Here is a 17701-nt window from a genome sequence, read left to right as displayed (position 1 = left end):
AGAGAACACTCCATCTCTCCCCCCACTCCTGCTTGTCCTTTTCTGTTGTCCTCGTCTGGCTATTTTGGTGGTGGGGGGTGCCTTTAACAGCTGGCCGGGGCCATCTGTGAGATGAGAGGAGCCGTGGGGTGGCGGCCGCCGTGGGGAGGGAGGGAGGTATCTGCAAGCTGCAGAGAGGCTGGTGCAGCAGGCAAAGGGGTCTCTGCGAACTTCCTCTGCAGCTCAAGAGTAAGAATGAGGATCCGCGGTTTCCCCTCTGTTGTTGGGGTTGGGCTGGATGAGCCCACGGGGTCCTTTTCAACTCTGCAGTTCTGTGAATTGCAGGGATTCCTGCTAGAGGGAGAGACGACAGCTCCTGACCACAATTCAATGACCTGGGAAGGAGCTTCGGCAGTTAGCGGAGTTGGTGAGGGCATGGTGATAACGCGCAGGCCACGGGTTTGATCCCCCTGCGGGCGCATTTTCCTTTATTGCAGGGGGTTGGACTAGATGACCCATGGCGCCCCAGGTCTCCTTCTTCATGCAGTGCAAACGGTGGAACTCCCTGCCACAGGAGGCAGAGATGGCCACCAATATGGGTCGCTTTAAAATATTCCATTTTTCACTCCATAAGACACACCTGTCCTAGTTTTTAGAGGAGGAAAAGAAGAAAAAAAATATTCTGAACGAAACAGTGGATGTATGATTTTTGTGGCTCATGCTGTGGTCACAGACATGTGATTTGACAGTGAGTTTGGGGTACCCAATGCAAAAATCCTGAGGATTCATGTGGATCCGTGCTTTGTAACCACATTTTTGTGCCATTGCGGCCCCAGGCAACAGTGAGTGTGTGATTTTTTTGGTGCAGGCTGTAGCCATGGACATGCTATTTGATCTGATGGTGAATTTGGAGTGACCCAATGCAAAAATCCTGAGGATCCATGGGCTTTTACCTCCCCCCTCCCAGGCAGCCTCCACTAGCATCCCTCATCTCTCTTCTGATCCCACCGATCAGCTGTTTCCTTTCAGTACCCCCTTCCCTCTTGTTTGCCTCAGTGTCTTTTCCTTAGCTGGAGCAGTTTTTTGCTCGTCTTTTCTTCTAATTTCTCTCCTCATTGCTTTAGTCTTCCTGTCTCCTCTCCTTGCAAGTTCCCTGTCTTTACCTCCCCCCTCCCAGGCAGCCTCCTTTATTGCTAGCGTCCCTTATCTCTCTCCCCGATGCTTGCCAATCAGCGGCTTTGTTTCAACACCCCCTTCCCTCTTTTTTTTTTAAAAAGCATGATCTGCTTTCCGCCCCTGGGCAATTCAGCTCCAGGGACCACGCATTTGCTCCATAAGACGCACAGACAATTCCCCTTACTTTTTAGGAAGAAAAAAGTGTGTCTTATGGAGCAAAAAATACGGTAGGACTAGACAAATTCATGGAACGATGATTCTGAATCCCAGTTGCTGGAAACCGCAGGAGGGGAGAGAACTCTTGTGCACGGATCCTGCGTGTGGGTTTCTCTTTGAGGCCCCTGGGAGAAGAGGTTGCTTGCTGGGCCAGAGGAGCATCCTTGGCCTGATCCAGCCGTCCTTCTGTCCAAGGCCTCTTGCTCAACTCCCGAGCATAGCTGTCAATGTTTTCCTTTTTTTAAAGGGAAATTCCCTTATTCCGAATAGGATTCCTCGCAAGAAAAGGGAAAAGTTGACAGCTATGCTGCTGAGTGATGGCTCTTTTCGGCTTCATGGCCTCTCTACCCCCACCCCAAGAAATCCTACCCTCGATTCACCCCAGGGGATGCAGGCTGCGGCTTGGAGCCCTTTGTGGAGAATGTGGGGCAGGAGCTGACCCCTCCCCAGGCGCTGGCTAAGTAGCTTTGACCTCCTGGCCTTGGGCCGGGTCAGGGGGGAGCAGCTGGTGGCACCCAGCCCCTTTCGCTGCAAAGATGGCCACTTCCCTACTTTGGTGGGGTTCCTGTGCGCTTAGCAGCCTTGCTGCAGGAAGAAATGTGCTGTCAGGGCAGCAGAGCCCCCTCCAGGAGGAAAAGGGGCAACCCCTTTTTCCCTCCCCCTGCAAAGTGGGTGGGGGCCCTGCTGTGTCGTACCATCTGCAGGTTTAATGCTCAACTGTGGCAGGGGGCTTGTTTAAGCATGTCAGGAGTTCAGTGCTAGCACTTTGCCTTGCGAGACTGCTCCTGAGCACGTGGGAAGTGCCCTTCCGCCCATGTCCAAAATTTGTCGGGCACATTTTGCGCTTGGCTACCAGCCACTTGGGACGGGGGTGGCGCTGTGGGTTAAACCACAGAGCCTAGGACTTGCTGATTGGAAGGTCGGCGGTTCGAATCCCCGCGACGGGGTGAACTCCCGTTGCTCGGTCCCTGCTCCTGCCAACCCAGCAGTTTGAAAGCACGTCAGAGTGCAAGTAGATACATAGGTACCTCTCCGGTGGGAAGGTAAACGGCGTTTCCGTGCGCTGCTCTGGTTCGCCAGAAGCGCCTTAGTCATGTTGGCCACATGACCTGGAAGCTGTACGCCGGCTCCCTCGGCCAATAAAGCAAGATGAGCGCCGCAAACCCAGAGTTGGTCACGACTGGAGCTAATGGTCAGGGGTCCCTTTACCCTTTACCAGGCACTTGCTGCCACCAAGTGAAGATGCCCAGGTGCCAGGATGTCTGTCAGCTGACATTTCCACCCTCTGGAGGTGCCTGCCTGGTTCAAAATTCTACAATCTGGACCGTTTTCTCACACCAGCGACACGTCCTGTCGAATTCTGTCCGCGATACTTTGTCTACACCTGCAGAACGAATTTCAGGAAACCAAAATGTCCTATTGAAAACTTCCAGCTTTTGAGCCACATGGCAACCAGCCGTTCCGTTTTGGCGACTGGAAACCCTGATTTAAGAAGCCACCTGGCTTATATACCTGAGTTTATAACCGTCTCCTGGCCTCTTGTCCGTGCATCTCTGGATCTTCCAGGGTCCTAGGTCTCCCCTTAGCAGCTCCCATCTGGGTTGCAAGGATTGTATGTCTGTGTGTGTGTTTTTTTTCTTTCCTCTGCCTGCGATTGAGGCGTCCCAGTTAAATCAGCCAAGGCAAGATCAAGGGTGTTTGTGTGCATGCTCAGAGATGGTTATAAAAGCCCCGGCTCCCTGATGCTCCTTTGATCTTGGGGATGTGAAATTTGCTGGAGATTCGCCTCCCAGTATATCCTTGCCAAAAGGGCGGGGGGAGGCGAAACGCCCCCACCACCTTGCTGTGTTTCTTTTTTTAAAAAATATCTTCTTTATTAATTTAAAATACCATCTTACAAATACATTACAGCAAAGTTAAACGTGGAAATAAAAAAAGATAAAGAGTATAAAAATAAGGAACATAAAAGAATTAATAACAAATGAATATCAGTTAAAAAGCCAGTTATTTATAGTGATATTATCCTAGCGGAATCGAATGATACTTGTGTACAGTGGTACCTCGGGTTACATCCGCTTCAGGTTACATCCGCTTCAGTTACAGACTCCGCTAACCCAGAAATAGTGCTTCAGGTTAAGGACTTTGCTTCAGGATGAGAACAGAAGTTGTTCTCCGGTGGCGTGGCAGCAGCAGGAGGCCCCATTAGCTAAAGTGGTGCTTCAGCTTAAGAACAATTTCAGGTTAAGTACGGACCTCCGGAATGAATTAAGTACTTAACCCAAGGTACCACTGTATAACAAACAAATGGAATAAATGCCATACCTTAGAGGAATATACAGAAAAAGCAATGAAACAAACTGGGCGATAAAATGAAGAAGACAATATAAAAAAGTACAACGAGAAGGATTGGAAGTTTCTTCCAGGAGATGTTATTGGATAAGATATGATGTTATATAAACATCTTGCTGTGTTTCACTCCCAGTGAGATGGGGGGGAACGGGACGGGACCCCCAGGGTTATTAACCCTTGCTCTGCCAGAGGCCTCCGGGTCTCCTGAGATTTTGGTGAGCTGCATCCTGGGGCAGCAGCCCTCCCTGCTGTGAGTCCTGCCTCCCTCCTTTGGGGTCCTCAGGGATGCTGACCCCGGCTTTTCCCCTCTCTGCCCCCTTTGCAGGCCCGGGGGGGTCAGCGATGAACAAGCTGCGGCAGAGCCTGAGGCGCAAGAAGCCAGCCTACGTCCCGGAGGCCAGTCGCCCCCACCAGTGGCAGGCCGATGAGGAAGCCGTCCGGAAGGGGCGATGTAGTTTCCCAGTGCGGGTGAGTCTGGTGAGGGGCGCCGGTGGGGGGGGCAGAGTTGGAGGGAACAGAAGGAGGGGGGGGTGCCTTTATTTGACCTTATTTCGTGAGATCTATACGCCGCTTGTTTTAAAGGCGCCACAGCTCCAAAGCCGTTTACAGGAGGAAAGAAACACGATCCGGACAAATATTCCGAATATTTGAAATATTCAGAAGGTAAAATTGGGCAATGGATGGAAAACTCGCACAAGTCTCCGGAAGGCTTTTCCCAAACGGAAATGGGGTTTTTTTGTGGCTCCCCCCAATTTTTAAAAATTGATTTGCCATATTTATAAACAAACAAACAAAAATCTGATATGTAATAATTCCACTTTTGTTTACATTGTTGGATAACTTCCTCGACTGAGTTTCAATGTATATCATTGTAACCGTTTTCCAAAACTATTTTCCCATAATATTTACTTAGGCAATTAACATCTTTCTTTTCATTTTCGTTTTAGACATACTATTCTATAACATCACATATTTAAATCCTGGGCCAGTGTGGTGCTCGCAAATATTTCTGTATATCTTAGCATAGTTGGTTAAACAGTCTTTAAATTTCTTCCATTCCTCCTGGTACTCCAGGTTTTGTTTTTGGTATGGTTGTTTGTTGTATGGTATATCAAGAGGCAGGGAGTTCCACAGGGCTGTGCTGCCACACTCAGGATCAAGTACTAATAGTTACCCTTTGAATTGGGCCCTGTGGCAAATCGGGAACCGGCGTGGATCTCTGGCAGCAATGCTTTGACGTTGGTGACAGGGACTTGCTCCCGTCAGCAATTGTGCTGCAGTATTCTGCCTGCAGCTTCCAGATCAACCGCGAGGGAAGCCCCACAGAGAGGGCGCTGTGGCAGTCAGTCTTGAAGAAACCCGTGCGTGAACTTCTGTGGCCAAGCTTTCCTGGTCCTGGAATGGTTTCAGGTCCTTTGGGGATCTTTCATCGCTTTGCCGGGTCCAGATCCCAGCTTAGCCCAGGATTTCCCGAGAGCAGCTGCCCAGGCTCTCTGCCAAACCCAGCGCCTTTCCTGTCTGTGAAATGGGAATATCAGTGGCGACCCTGAGTGATGGGCAGGGAGGTGAGTCCAGCTGTCTGGACTCTGCTCTAGGAACATGTGTGTGTGTGTGTGTGTGCTTGGGGAGGAGAATATAAAGAAGTGTGCCTCTGAACATGTGCAGAGTGTCCATTCCTCCACTGTGAATTGCCAGGGCTTGGTTTTCAAAGCAGGTGGGAGCTCCGTTATCCAAACATCCATCATGGATATTATTTGGGGTTGGGGGTGATGCTCAAGTCCGTCTTTTGACTAGAGTGGGAGGTTTCGGAGCAGGAGGCAGAAGCCTGGCTTCGTTATTTATTTCATAATTTTTTACACTGCTTGATTGTTTTGAAAAAATGGAGCGGTTTGCGAAAAGAAAAGAGAAGGATAAAGCGATAGAATTATCAGTAAGAAGGATGAATAAGAATTTAAGACTTTTGAAAAGTTTTAAATGCCCTTAGACTAAAAGCAAGTTGAAGCTTAAAATGGGTTTAAGCAGGTGCTGAAAGGAGTACAGTAAAGGCACAAAGGTTGTTGTTGTTGTTGTTATTTTATTTTGTTTTTAGCACCCCGCTCATCTGACTGGGTTGCCACAGTCGCTCTAGGCAGCTTGCTATCAAGTGGCAAGGAGTTCCAAAGTATAGGTTCCACCAGACGAAAAGATGGATTTCTGAGAAACATGGAGCAGGTTTCACATGACCCCTGCAACAGGGCCAGCTCTGCCAATCCGAGGGGGGTCGCATGTGGGGGGAGGTAATTTCGCGGGCGAACTGTTCCCAAGTTTAAAGGGCTTTATACCTTGTCCTTGTCCCTGCAGTACCTTGGTCATGCTGAAGTCTCAGAGTCTCGGGGAATGCACGTTTGCGAAGAAGCCGTGAAGAAGCTGAAAGCGGTGAGTTGCTGGGGGGTCTCGCAGGGGGTGTGGGGCAGGGTCTGGTTTCTCTCCAGGAAACACATTGGGGGGGGCAGAGAAGAGGCCAGAGGGCAACCTGTGTGTGGAGCAAGGCATGGGCTGCTTCGGTAGGGCCTCTCTGCCCTGGGATGCGGAATCGTGGAGTTGGGACCTCCAAAGATTCTCTAGTCCAACCCCCTGCAATGTGGAGAATGGCTTATGTATGTTTCGTGGGGGTGGGGGGTCGCTGGCCTGGGAAACAGGACCCGGACCATTTGCGCTGAAAGGGTCACAGCAGATCTGTGCAGTTACCTAACAGCGTTGCTAAATGACTCAGCGTCATAAAGCAGATGGTCAAAAAGGAAATAAAAAAACCAGGGAGACAGGGAGAATCATTAAAAATTAGCTTGGTGCATGTTTTTAATTTTTGCGATTTGAAGGCTTCTAACTAGAAAGCGGGACGCAGGTGGCGCTGTGGGTTAAACCACAGAGCCTAGGACTTGCCGATCAGGAGGTCGGCGGTTCGAATCCCCGCGACGGGTTGAGCTCCCGTTGCTCAGTCCCTGCTCCTGCCAACCTAGCAGTTCAAAAGCACACCAAGTGCAAGTAGATAAATAGGTACCGTTCCGGCGGGAAGGTAAACGGCGTTTTCGTGCACTGCTCTGGTTCGCCAGGAGCGGCTTAGTCATGCTGACCACGTGACCCAGAAGCTGTACCCTGGCTCCCTCAGCCAATAAAGCGAGATGAGCGCCGCAACCCCAGAGTCGGCCACAACTGGACCTAATGGTCAGGGGTCCCTTTACCTTTACCTTTACCTTTACCTTTAACTAGAAAGCAGTGTTTGTCCTCCTTGTCATTTTGGACGGAGAGTTGGGCAGGGATGGGGAGACTTCTATGCCCTCATTAATTAGAAGGTTGAATTTTGCTCTGATTTTATATTTCTAGCCTACCTTTCCAGCAACAAATGTTGCGCTCAGTGTGGCTCCCAATGATCACAAAAGCATTGAAAAAACAGCCAACGTTGCAATCACTGTGCCATCAAACACAATAACATATAAATGCAGAAAACAGCAACCGATTCATTGAAATGATTTTTGCATTTCAATACAGTCTTAGTCATTCAGAAAACCTCAAAAATCATTCATTGAAATGATTAATACAGAGCTGAAGAAACCAGTGAGTTGAGCAGATGAGCTTTAACCATTTGTGCTAGTTAAATCTTCCAAAATGTAGAGGCAGCGATGCGTAGTGGTTAGTGTCGGACAAGGACCTGGGAGACCAGGGTTCGAATTCCCCACTCGGAAGCTGACCTTGGGAGCCCAGTCCTTGCCTCTCAGACTAACCTACCTTGCGTGGTTGTGGGAATTAGATGAGGATGAGAAGGACCATGTTTGCTGCCTTGAGCTCCTTTGAGAAAAAGGGATGTAAACACAGTAAATTGATAAAATCCTACAGGACGAAATCCATAGTATTCTTGAGGAAGGGAGAGAGAGGTTGGGGGTTACGGAGGCAGCCTGAGAGTGATGGTGGTGCAAGGCCTCTGCTGCCCCCTGCAACTTTTAAAAAGTAACAACAAAGCAACAAGCATTTTAAAAAGGTAAAGGACCCCTAACAGTTAAGTCCAGTCGCAAACGACTCTGGGGTTGCGGCGCTCATCTCACTTTACTGGCCGAGGGAGCCGGCATTTGTCTGCAGACAGTTTTTCCGAGTCATGTGGCCAGCATGACTAAGCCGCTTCTGGTGAAACCAGAGCATCGCACAGAAACAACGTTTACCTTCCCGCTGGAGTGGTACCTATTTATCTACTTGCACAGGTGTGCTTTCGAACTGCTAGGTGGGCAGGAGCAGGGACTGAGCAACGGGAGTTCACCCCATCACAGGGATTCGAATTGCCGACCTTCCGATCGGCAAGCCCTAGGCTTGGTGGTTTAACCCACAGTGCCACCTGTGTCCTATTATCAAGCATTTTACTGTATTTTAATTTTTAAAAGTGGAGCAATTTTTAAATTCTAAGCAGAGTCAAGTGAACAGACTTCTTTTTAAACCCAATGCCTTGTGTTTTATTGCCTCCATTCTGTTTCAAACCCTTTCTCTCTCCCTCTCTTACTCCCCCCATAAATGTACAGTGGTACCCTGATTCCCAAACTTAATCCGTTTCGGAAGTCCATTCCAAAACCAAAGCATTCCAAAGCCAAGGCCCGCTTTCCCACAGAAAGTAATGCAAAACAGATTCATCTGTTCCGAACTTTTAAAAACAACCCCTAAAACAGCAATTTAACATTCTAACGAGACCATTGATCCATAAAATGAAAACAATAATCAATGTACTGTACTATAATATAAATAAGACAGTACAGTGGTACCTCAGGTTAACTACTTAATTCATTCCGGAGGTCCATTCTTAACCTGGAACTGTTCTTAACCTGAAGCACCACTTTAGCTTATGAGGCCTCCCTGCTGCTGCCATGCCGCCGGAGCACGATTTCTGGTCTCATCCTGAAGCAAAGTTCTTAACCCAAGGTACTATTTCTGGCTTAGCGGAGTCTGTAACCCGAAGCGTATGTAACCTGAACCGTATGTCACCCGAGGTCCCACTGTATTGTAGATGATAAAAAAAATAATAATTCTTACCTGCACTGATTTCCGCAGTCACATAATCAATCAGTATCTGAACTGGGTTCCACACAGTCACAAAAACAAATTGATCGAAAAAGCTTCAAAAACAAAAACGCAAAATAAATAGCAAAAACAAAAGCGCCAACCTTAATCAGTTCTGGAAGTCCATTTGACTTCTGAAATGTCCCAAAACTGAGGCGCAGCTTCTGATTGGTGTAGGCGTCCCCGAAACAATAGCCGACAGTTGCATCGGATGTTCGGCTTCTGCAAAATGTTTGAAAACCAGAATATTTACTGGGTTTTCTGAGTTTGAGAACCAAGGCATTTGAGAACGAAGGTACCAGTGTATACCAAAAGGGCCTTTTCACACATTCTATGGGGCACAGACTAGTTTTGCCCTTGAATGTGTGCTCAGCCAGGGGGGAAGGAGCTGTTTGCCGCCCTGGGATTAGAAGGACAGACATGTTGATGTGCATCGCCCGTTCCCCAACATCTGGTGCTCTCCAGATGTTGCCAACCACTCCTCCCTTAAGCCCTGACCTTCTGCGCCACTGACTGAGGCTGCTGGGAATTGCCGTCCGGAACAACTTTGTGGGTGGGGGGAGACTGTGACCCCTGCTTGGGCGCAGCGGCCTGGTTGCAACAATCGGTGCCATCTCCAAAACCCAGGAGGGCAGAAGCAAAGAAATTCATTCTGTCCTCCCTTCTCCCTGAAAGAAAACCAAAGAGCCTATGGGGCTGTAGCAAGGCTGGCGAGGTGGAATTCTGTTAACATTCCTGCCCTCCCTCTCGTTTCTCCCCTCCCAATAGAGCGGCCGCAAATCTGTGAAGTCTGTGCTTTGGGTCTCGGCGGATGGCTTGAGAGTTGTGGACGACAAAACCAAGGTACGAAGTTGCTGCGGCTCAGAGCACCTGCTCTGGGTATGGAAGGTTCTGGGTTTGAGTGATGCTCTTTGTGGCTTCCTGGGAGCTGCCTTCCACTGGCCCCAGGGCTCCTTGCGCTCCTGTGTCAAACAGGCAACATGGAGGAGCTTTTGCCTCAGGGAACAGCAGCCTCTGGGCGTGCGCAGAGAGCCGCTTCCGCTCGCACGATGCAAACTCTCCCTTCCGCAGTGTCACATCTGCCCTTTGCCTTTCCCCTCCCCCCAGGATCTGATCGTGGACCAGACGATCGAGAAGGTCTCCTTCTGCGCCCCAGACCGCAACTTCGACAAGGCCTTTTCCTACATCTGCCGGGACGGAACCACGCGGCGCTGGATCTGCCACTGCTTCCTGGCGCTCAAGGATTCGGTGGGTGGTGCCAGGGGGGCATACAGACTTTGCAGACCCGTGCATATGGAGCTCTCAACCATAGCTGTCAACCGTCCCTTATTTGGCGGGAGACTCCCTTATCCCAGTGCCCTGTCCCGCTGCTGTCCCTTATTGATGATGTCCCTTAAATTTCCCGGGTTTCAAAGGAAGCAGCTCCTCTCCCTCCCTCCCTGCCGGACAGGGAGGAGGGAGGCTCCAACTGTGTTGCTTGGCTGCGTTGCTCATCCAATAAGGAGTCTAAGAACGACTGGGGGGTGGAGCTTGCATGCCTTGTGCCGATCAAATCGGCCGCATTGCCTGGGGACTCGCCTTTGCTCAGCGCTTCCCAGCGGAGAGGTGACAGTGGTTTTCCTTACTGCATCCCCTTTGCCGGGTTGCTGCGCTGTGAGAACCACCGCTTGAGGCTTCGTTTGGCTGCTGGCTGGGCTTTCTGCCTTTGGCTCGGAGGGGCTCAGAAGTTGAACATACCTGTGCTTGGAAAATGCCTTATTTTGGCTGCTGATTCCTTATTTTCAAATCTGTAAGTTGACAGCAATGCTCTTAACGGTTCCTGATTATATTGCATTGTTACCCCACCTTTTCCTCCATGGGGCTCACGGTGAGGTTTGCCTTTGTTCTCGCTTCATTATGCATTTTTAGGTTGTGGTCGTTGGGTGAAGGGCGAAATATAAACTTAATAAATTATTACAACAATAATAATCACGGAATCATAGAATTGGAGATTTGGAAAGAACCTCAAGGGTTCTAATTCAGCTCCCTGCAGCAGCAGCAGCAATAATAATAATAATAATAATAATAATAATAATAATGTACATGGTTCTCTCCCTTCCTCATTTAATCCCCACAACAACCCCATGAGGTAGGTCAGCCCAAGAGGCAGGGACCGGCCCCCAAGGTCACTCCCTGAGCTTCATGGTTGGGTGGGGGATTCGAACCCTGGTCCCGGTCTGGCACTCTAACCACTGCACCAGCGCTGCCACTCTCCCCCCAACCGGCACCATCAGAACCATAGATGCTGCTCTGGATGTCCTCCTGCAACGGGCGAAGCCTCAAAGATCACTTCTCTGCCCCTTGGCACCCCCAGAGTAACTGCTGGCAACCCTAGAGCTGTGCGGATGCCGTGGGGTCCCCTTCCCCTGTGAGACCCCTCTTGTCATTGGGTGGAAAGGATCAGGTTTAAAGCCTTTAACGCAGAGAGTCGCCATCTCTCTCAGCCTGACCCCCCGCCCCCCGGCAATCTGCACAGAATTTTGCTTGATGGTTGCCATTAATTTGATCTTAATTTGATCTTAATTAATTTTATAATGAATGTTTTTAGAATGTTGGACTATTTTGATTGTTGGTAGCCGCCCTGAGCCCAGCTTCGGCTGGGGAGGGCGGGATATAAATAAAATGTATTATTATTATTATTATTATTATTATTATTATTATTATTATCCCAACCTACCTCACAGGGTTGTTGTAAGGAGGGGGACAAGTGTTCTTCAGCAAACGTCCCAAAATCTGCCTAGCCCTTTCTCAAAGCCACCTTAAGTGAGTGGCTGTTGCTGCACCTTGTGGCAGGGAGTTCCGCAGGTTATCCACCGACCGGCATTTGGCGTGGTGCACAGGGCGCAGGGGCCCGCCTTCCTCCTCAGCCGGTGTGAGGGCCGCCCCTGCCCCCCGGCCTTCCCTCTGGGCTGCTCTTGACAGCCTCGTCCGCCTCTCCCCCTCGCAGGGAGAGCGCCTGAGCCACGCCGTGGGATGTGCCTTTGCCGCTTGCCTGGAGCGCAAGCAGAAGCGGGAGAAGGAGTGTGGCGTCACGGCCTCCTTCGACGCCACCCGCACCAGCTTTGCCCGCGAGGGCTCCTTCCGCCTGCCGGGACCCCCTGCCTCGGCCAGCCGACCCTCGGGAGCAAGGCCCCCACAGGACAGGAAGAAAGGTAAAAACCCCGGCCATTGGGTGCTAAGAGCAGGCGACTAGGATCAGGCCCATCTGGTCCAGCAACATCTCACACTGGCCAAATACCCCAAAGAACCGAGATAGACTGTCACTGCAGCTGGAGGTTCCATAAGAGCATCGGAAGAGCCTGGCTTGCTGGATCAGGCCCATGTCCCATCAAATCCAGCCTCCTGCTCCCACAGTGCCCAACCAAATGCCCATTATGAGAAACCTTGCAGGCAGGATTCGAACCCAAGAGCCCTCTCCCCTCCTTTGGTTTCCAGCAATTGGCATTCAGAAGCATTTATTGCCTCAACTGCAGAAGCAGAGCAGAGCCCTCGATAGGCCTCTCCTCCTCCCTGACTTTGTCCAATCCTATTTCAAAGACATTCCTGTGGGAGGGAGTTCCGCAGTTTAACTCTGGGCGAAAAAGCCTTCTCTTTTATCTGCCCAACCTACAGGCTCATAGCACAAGTTCCAGTCTTAGGAGATGTAGCATTCCCAAAGCAAGGAAGGATTGGACTCTGATTAATAAAATACACACGAAACTTGACCAGCAAGACTCTGGGAGGAGGTGCCAATAATAATAATCCTGTCCACCCCTCTGCCCAGGTTGTTTTATTCACGAAAGAACTTTTTACACAGTGTTCATAAGAACCAATCAGATTTCCTCTGATTTCCTAAATAGGCCTGCCTTCATATGTCTTCAAAAAAACCCACGTGGGGACAAAGTTAAAGTTAAAACCACAAAGAGCTAATCTGAGCATGCATAATAAAGGTAAAGGGACCCCTGACCATTAGGTCCTGTCGTGCCCGACTCTGGGGTTGTGGTGCTCATCTCGCTTTACTGGACGAGGGAGCCGTCATACAGCTTCCGGGTCATGTGGCCAGCATGACTAAGCCGCTTCTGGAGAACCAGAGCAGCACACGGAAATGCCATTTACCTTCCCGCCGGAGTGGTACCTATTGATCTACTTGCACTTTGACATGCTTTCGAACTGCTAGGTGGGCAGGAGCAGGGACCGAGCAACGGGAGCTCACCCCGTCGCGGGGATTCGAACCGCCGACCTTCTGATCGGCAAGCCCTAGGCTCTGTGGTTTAGCCCACAGCGCCACCTGCATCTCTCAGAGTAAATAAAATAGGAATCAAGGAGGAATGCTTTTAGGAAACCCTGGAGGTCATAAACAGCAGTAAACAGGAGAGGAAGGATGCCAGTATTTACCATCTCCTTGTGAACTCTCTTCCTAGCCCTTAAGATCTTAAGATTAAACTACATCAAAGCGACCTTCTATCTTTATGCCCCAGGATGCCTGGTGAAGCAACTGGCCTGTGTTTTTTGAATGCTTATACAGTGGTACCTCAGGTTAAGTACTTAATTCGTTCCAGAGGTCCGTACTTAACCTGAAACTGTTCTTAACCTGAAGCACCACTTTAGCTAACGGGGCCTCCTGCTGCTGCCGCGCCGCAGGAGCACGATTTCTGTTCTTATCCTGAAGCAGAGTTCTTAACCTGAAGCACTATTTCTGGGTCAGCGGAGTCTGTAACCTGAAGCGTCTGTAACCTGAAGTGTATGTAACCTGAGGTACCACTGTATGTGCCTGTCAGGCGTAGAGAAAGCAAATCGCAGAGGCTTGTGGGATTCGATCAGAAATTATTGTCAACGAATCAAACCCAGTCAGCGCGATGCTTTCATCTCGGACACAGTGGCTTGCTCCATGTTTCATAATTCCCATAGCAATCCCACCTGACCCCCACACTCTGGATATTTGCACCCCTACAGAGAAGAGAATAAAAAACTGTCCGCTTTCTCCTTTCCATGCATAAATCATATAAAGGTAACCCCAAAATGTGGGGACTTCAGAGGGGCGGGGGAAGGCGGTGGCAACCAGGGAAAGCGGTGCCAAGACTCCTTTGCAAGAGAAGCGTGAGGTCCTGGGTTCGGGTCCCGTCCACGCCAGCGACGACACTAAATCTTTGCTTTCTCCCCCTTCAGCGGAAGCAGCAACGGTGCCTGCGCCCGCCTCCCCAGCTCCCGCCCAGCCGGGCAGCGCCTCCCCTCCGCAGGGGGCCACGTCGCCGGAGGAGAAGGCCGAGGTGGGGGGCGCCCATGCCATCCCACGCCGCCATGCGCCCCTGGAACAGCTGGTGCGCCAGGGCTCCTTCCGGGGCTTCCCCACCCTCAGCCAGAAGAACTCTCCATTCAAGAGGCAACTCTCCTTGCGGCTAAACGAGCTGCCCTCCACCTTGCAGCGCAGGGGGGACGCAGGTGAGGAGCGGGGGGGGGGGTGGCAGAGGGAGGTGAAGTGTGGAGGGGGGGCCTCGAGAGACCCTTTGGGTGCATGGGTGTCATTCCACAGAGGTTTTCAAATGTGCTTCCTCAATGGAGCTTCCACATGCCATGGCAGTCTACCTTCTGATTACGCTGGTGGGATAAACCATGCCGGGGCGGGTATAAAACACTTGTTATTATAATCATAATCATAATTAATAATACAGCGGTACCTTGGGTTATGTACTTAATTTGTTCTGGAGGACCGTTCTTATCCTGAAACTGTTCTTAACCTGAAGCACCACTTTAGCTCATGAGGCCTCCTGCTGCCGCTGCACAATTTCTGTTCTCATCCTGAAGCAAAGTTCTTAACCCGAGGTACTATTTCTGGGTTAGCGGAGTTTGTAACCTGAAGCGTATGTAACCCGAGGTACCACTGTAATAATAATAATAGTAATAGTAATAATAATAATAATAAATGTATTATTTGTACCCCACCCATCTGGCTCGATTTCCCCAACCACTCTGGGTGGCTTCCAACAAAGATTAAAAATACATTAAAATGTCACACATTAAAAACTTCCCTGACCAGGGCTGCCTTCAGATGTCTTCTAAATGTCAGGTAGTTGTTTATCTCTTTGACATCTGGTGGGAGGGCATTCCACAGGGCAGGTGCCACAACCAAGAAGGCCCTCTGCCTGGTTCCCTGTAGCTTTGCTTCTCGCAGGGAGGGAACCACCAGAAGGCCCTCGGCTCTGGACCTCAGTGTCAGGGTAGAACGATGGGGGTGGAGACGCTCCTTCAGGTATCCAGGGTTTAGGTTTTTTTTTGTTTCATTCTTGGAAATCTTTTCTGTTTCATTTCACACCGTATATAAAGCAAGAGGGAACCGTTATAACGACAGGTGAAACTTAGCCGTACCCCTTTGTGATTCGGGGTAGATTACTTGCAAGATTCACGACAGATAAACATAATTTTTTGGGGGGGGTATAAAAAAGAGAGATAAAATTAAAAGATGGGGAAAAACCAAACTATAAAATAGGCACGTAAACTGAGTACGGATGCTCAGAGGTTAAAATAATAGTCCAGTTCGTGAAAGACAAAAGCAAGAATAAATGTCTTCCGATGAAGAATATCAGTATTATGGGGTCATTCAGTCTAGTTCCCAATTTGCCAGGCTTTTGAGAAGGATTGGCTTGGAAATGGTGCTTCCTTTATATGTTTATAATAAGGGAAATGCAAATAATATAAAAAGAAACTGGAGGTTCTAGTGCCTGTCAAAATCTCAAAGAATGCGTAATTTTCTCTGTTCCAAGTGGCCCTAAATGTCTAGCATTTTCCATAGAGCTGCAATGACTATTTGAGCTGCCTGTGTCACACATAAGACCAGGGGTCAGCAAAACTTTTCAGCAGGGGGCCGGTCCACTGTCCCTCAGACCTTGTGGGGGCCTGGACTATATTTTGAAAAAAATAATAACGAATTCCTATGCCCCACAAATAACCCAGAGATGCGTTTTAAATAAAAGGACATATTCTACTCATGTAAAAACACGCTGATTCCCAGACCGTCCCCGGGCCGGACTGAGAAGGTGACTGGGCCGCATCTGGCCCCCGGGCCTTAGTTTGCCTACCATGCATAAGAGCAATTCTTTTGACAATAGGTAAAGGGTAAAGGGACCCCTGACAATTAGGTCCAGTCGTGACCGACTCTGGGTTTGCGGCGCTCATCTCGCTTTATTGTCCGAGGGAGCCGGCGTACAGCTTCCAGGTCATGTGGCCAGCATGACTAAGCCGCTTCTGGCGAACCAGAGCAGCGCACGGAAACGCCGTTTACCTTCCCGCTGGAGCGGTACCTATTTATCTACTTGCATTTGACGTGCTTTCGAACTGCTGGGTTGTCAGGAGCAGGGACCGAGCAATGGGAGCTCACCCGTCGCGGGGATTCGAACCACCGACCTTCTGATCGGCAAGTCCTAGGCTCTGTGGTTTAGATCACAGCGCCACCCGCGTCCCATAGTTTGACAATACATCTCCATTAATTAATGCAACAGGGGAAAAAAATACTTCTCATTTATTCTTGCTGTCTTTCTGCTGACAGATAAATCCTTTTTATTCCGATAGGGATTTAGGAACTGCCTTTTTTTTAAGCAAAGGGTGCTGAGATGTTTTTATCGCTCTCATAATCTGCATTTTTAACAGATATTTAAAATTTATATTGTTTTAATTCTTTTAGTTTTCAATTACCTTTTAATGGTGATCTATGTTCTTAGTTTTTTTCTATCCTGGTAAGCTGTCTTGGCAAAAAGAAAAAGAGGGTATGAATTTGCTGTTTTTATTTCATAAAAGGCTTTATGGTAGAAAGACAACTTCAGCACGGTTTACATAAAGCGATACAATTATCTGAGATTTTTTTCTGACAGCCGTAATTAAAAACATACAAAAAGTTAAGACTTAAAACATGCATCAAACATCTAGGTAAGGCTTGTGGGGAGACTGAGGTCTGGGGGTTGTGTGTATTGTTGGGGGGGGGCTCTTGATGGGGATGCTAGTTGGAAAATGTGCGGCGCAAGCTGCTTTTGAGGGGGGGCAGGCCCTTCTGAAATCCTCCCCTCCCTCCCGCCAGTCATTGAGCTCGACTCGACTCCCAACGGCGACTCCGACAGTATCACTGCCCTCTGCAGCCAGATCGACTCCTCGCTCACCCAGCCGGCCGGGGAGGCCCCAAATGGCACCCCACTTAACGGCACCCCTGGACCCATGGCAGCCGCAATGCCCATGGAAGGGGGCAACACAGGTATGTTGTCACTGCCCCTCCCCAGAAAGGCCTATGCCCCACAGATGATGATGATAATAATAATAATATAATAAAATTTATTATTTATACCCCGCCCATCTGGCTGGGCTTCCCCAGCCACTCTGGGCGGCTTCCAACACAATATTAAAATACAGACATACCTCGAGTTGAATGTGCTTCGGGTTGAGCTCGTTCGAGTTGCGCTCCGTGGCAGCCCGGAAGTAACGGAGCGTGTTACTTCTGGGTTTCGCTGCATGTGCAGACGCTCAAAATGACGTCACGCGCATGCGCGGTAACAGCGAAATGCGACATGCGCCGACGCATCTTGCGTTCCGTTCGGGATGCGAACGGGCCTCCGGAATGGATCCCGTTCGCATCCCGAGGTACCACTGTACCGTAATACATCAAACATTAAAAGCTTCCCTAAACAGAGCTGCCTTCAGATGTCTTCTAAAAGTCTGGTACTTGTTGTTCTCTTTAACATCCAGCGGGAGGGCGTTCCACAGGGCAGGTGCCACCATCGAGAAGGCCCTCTGCCTGGTTCCCTGTAACCTGGCTTCTCGCAGTGAGGGAGCCGCCAGAAGGCCCTCGGTGCTGGACCTCAGTGTCCTGTTATAACGACTGGGAGGTGCAAAACCTGGCTTAACTAGCAGC

At 49.7% G+C, this 17701-nt stretch overlaps 1 protein-coding gene across 1 annotated transcript in view; it reads left to right on the top strand.

Moving 5' to 3' along the window:
• Nucleotides 1-17701, top strand: part of NUMBL (NUMB like endocytic adaptor protein) — a 34099-nt gene that overhangs the window by 11802 nt on the left and 4596 nt on the right. The window contains exons 2-8 of the mRNA XM_081922234.1: nucleotides 4046-4188; nucleotides 6061-6135; nucleotides 9562-9636; nucleotides 9901-10041; nucleotides 11780-11984; nucleotides 13978-14250; nucleotides 16877-17047. Of these exons, the coding sequence (XP_081778360.1) occupies nucleotides 4063-4188; nucleotides 6061-6135; nucleotides 9562-9636; nucleotides 9901-10041; nucleotides 11780-11984; nucleotides 13978-14250; nucleotides 16877-17047 (1066 nt within the window). The 5' untranslated portion in view covers nucleotides 4046-4062. The remainder of the gene's footprint in view (nucleotides 1-4045; nucleotides 4189-6060; nucleotides 6136-9561; nucleotides 9637-9900; nucleotides 10042-11779; nucleotides 11985-13977; nucleotides 14251-16876; nucleotides 17048-17701) is intronic.

The sequence above is a fragment of the Podarcis melisellensis genome, assembly GCF_964234715.1.
Source record: "Podarcis melisellensis genome assembly, chromosome: 8".
NCBI classification, from domain to species: domain Eukaryota; kingdom Metazoa; phylum Chordata; class Lepidosauria; order Squamata; family Lacertidae; genus Podarcis; species Podarcis melisellensis.
Note: the sequence above shows the minus strand (reverse complement) of the source record. Positions and strands in the feature narration are given on the sequence as shown.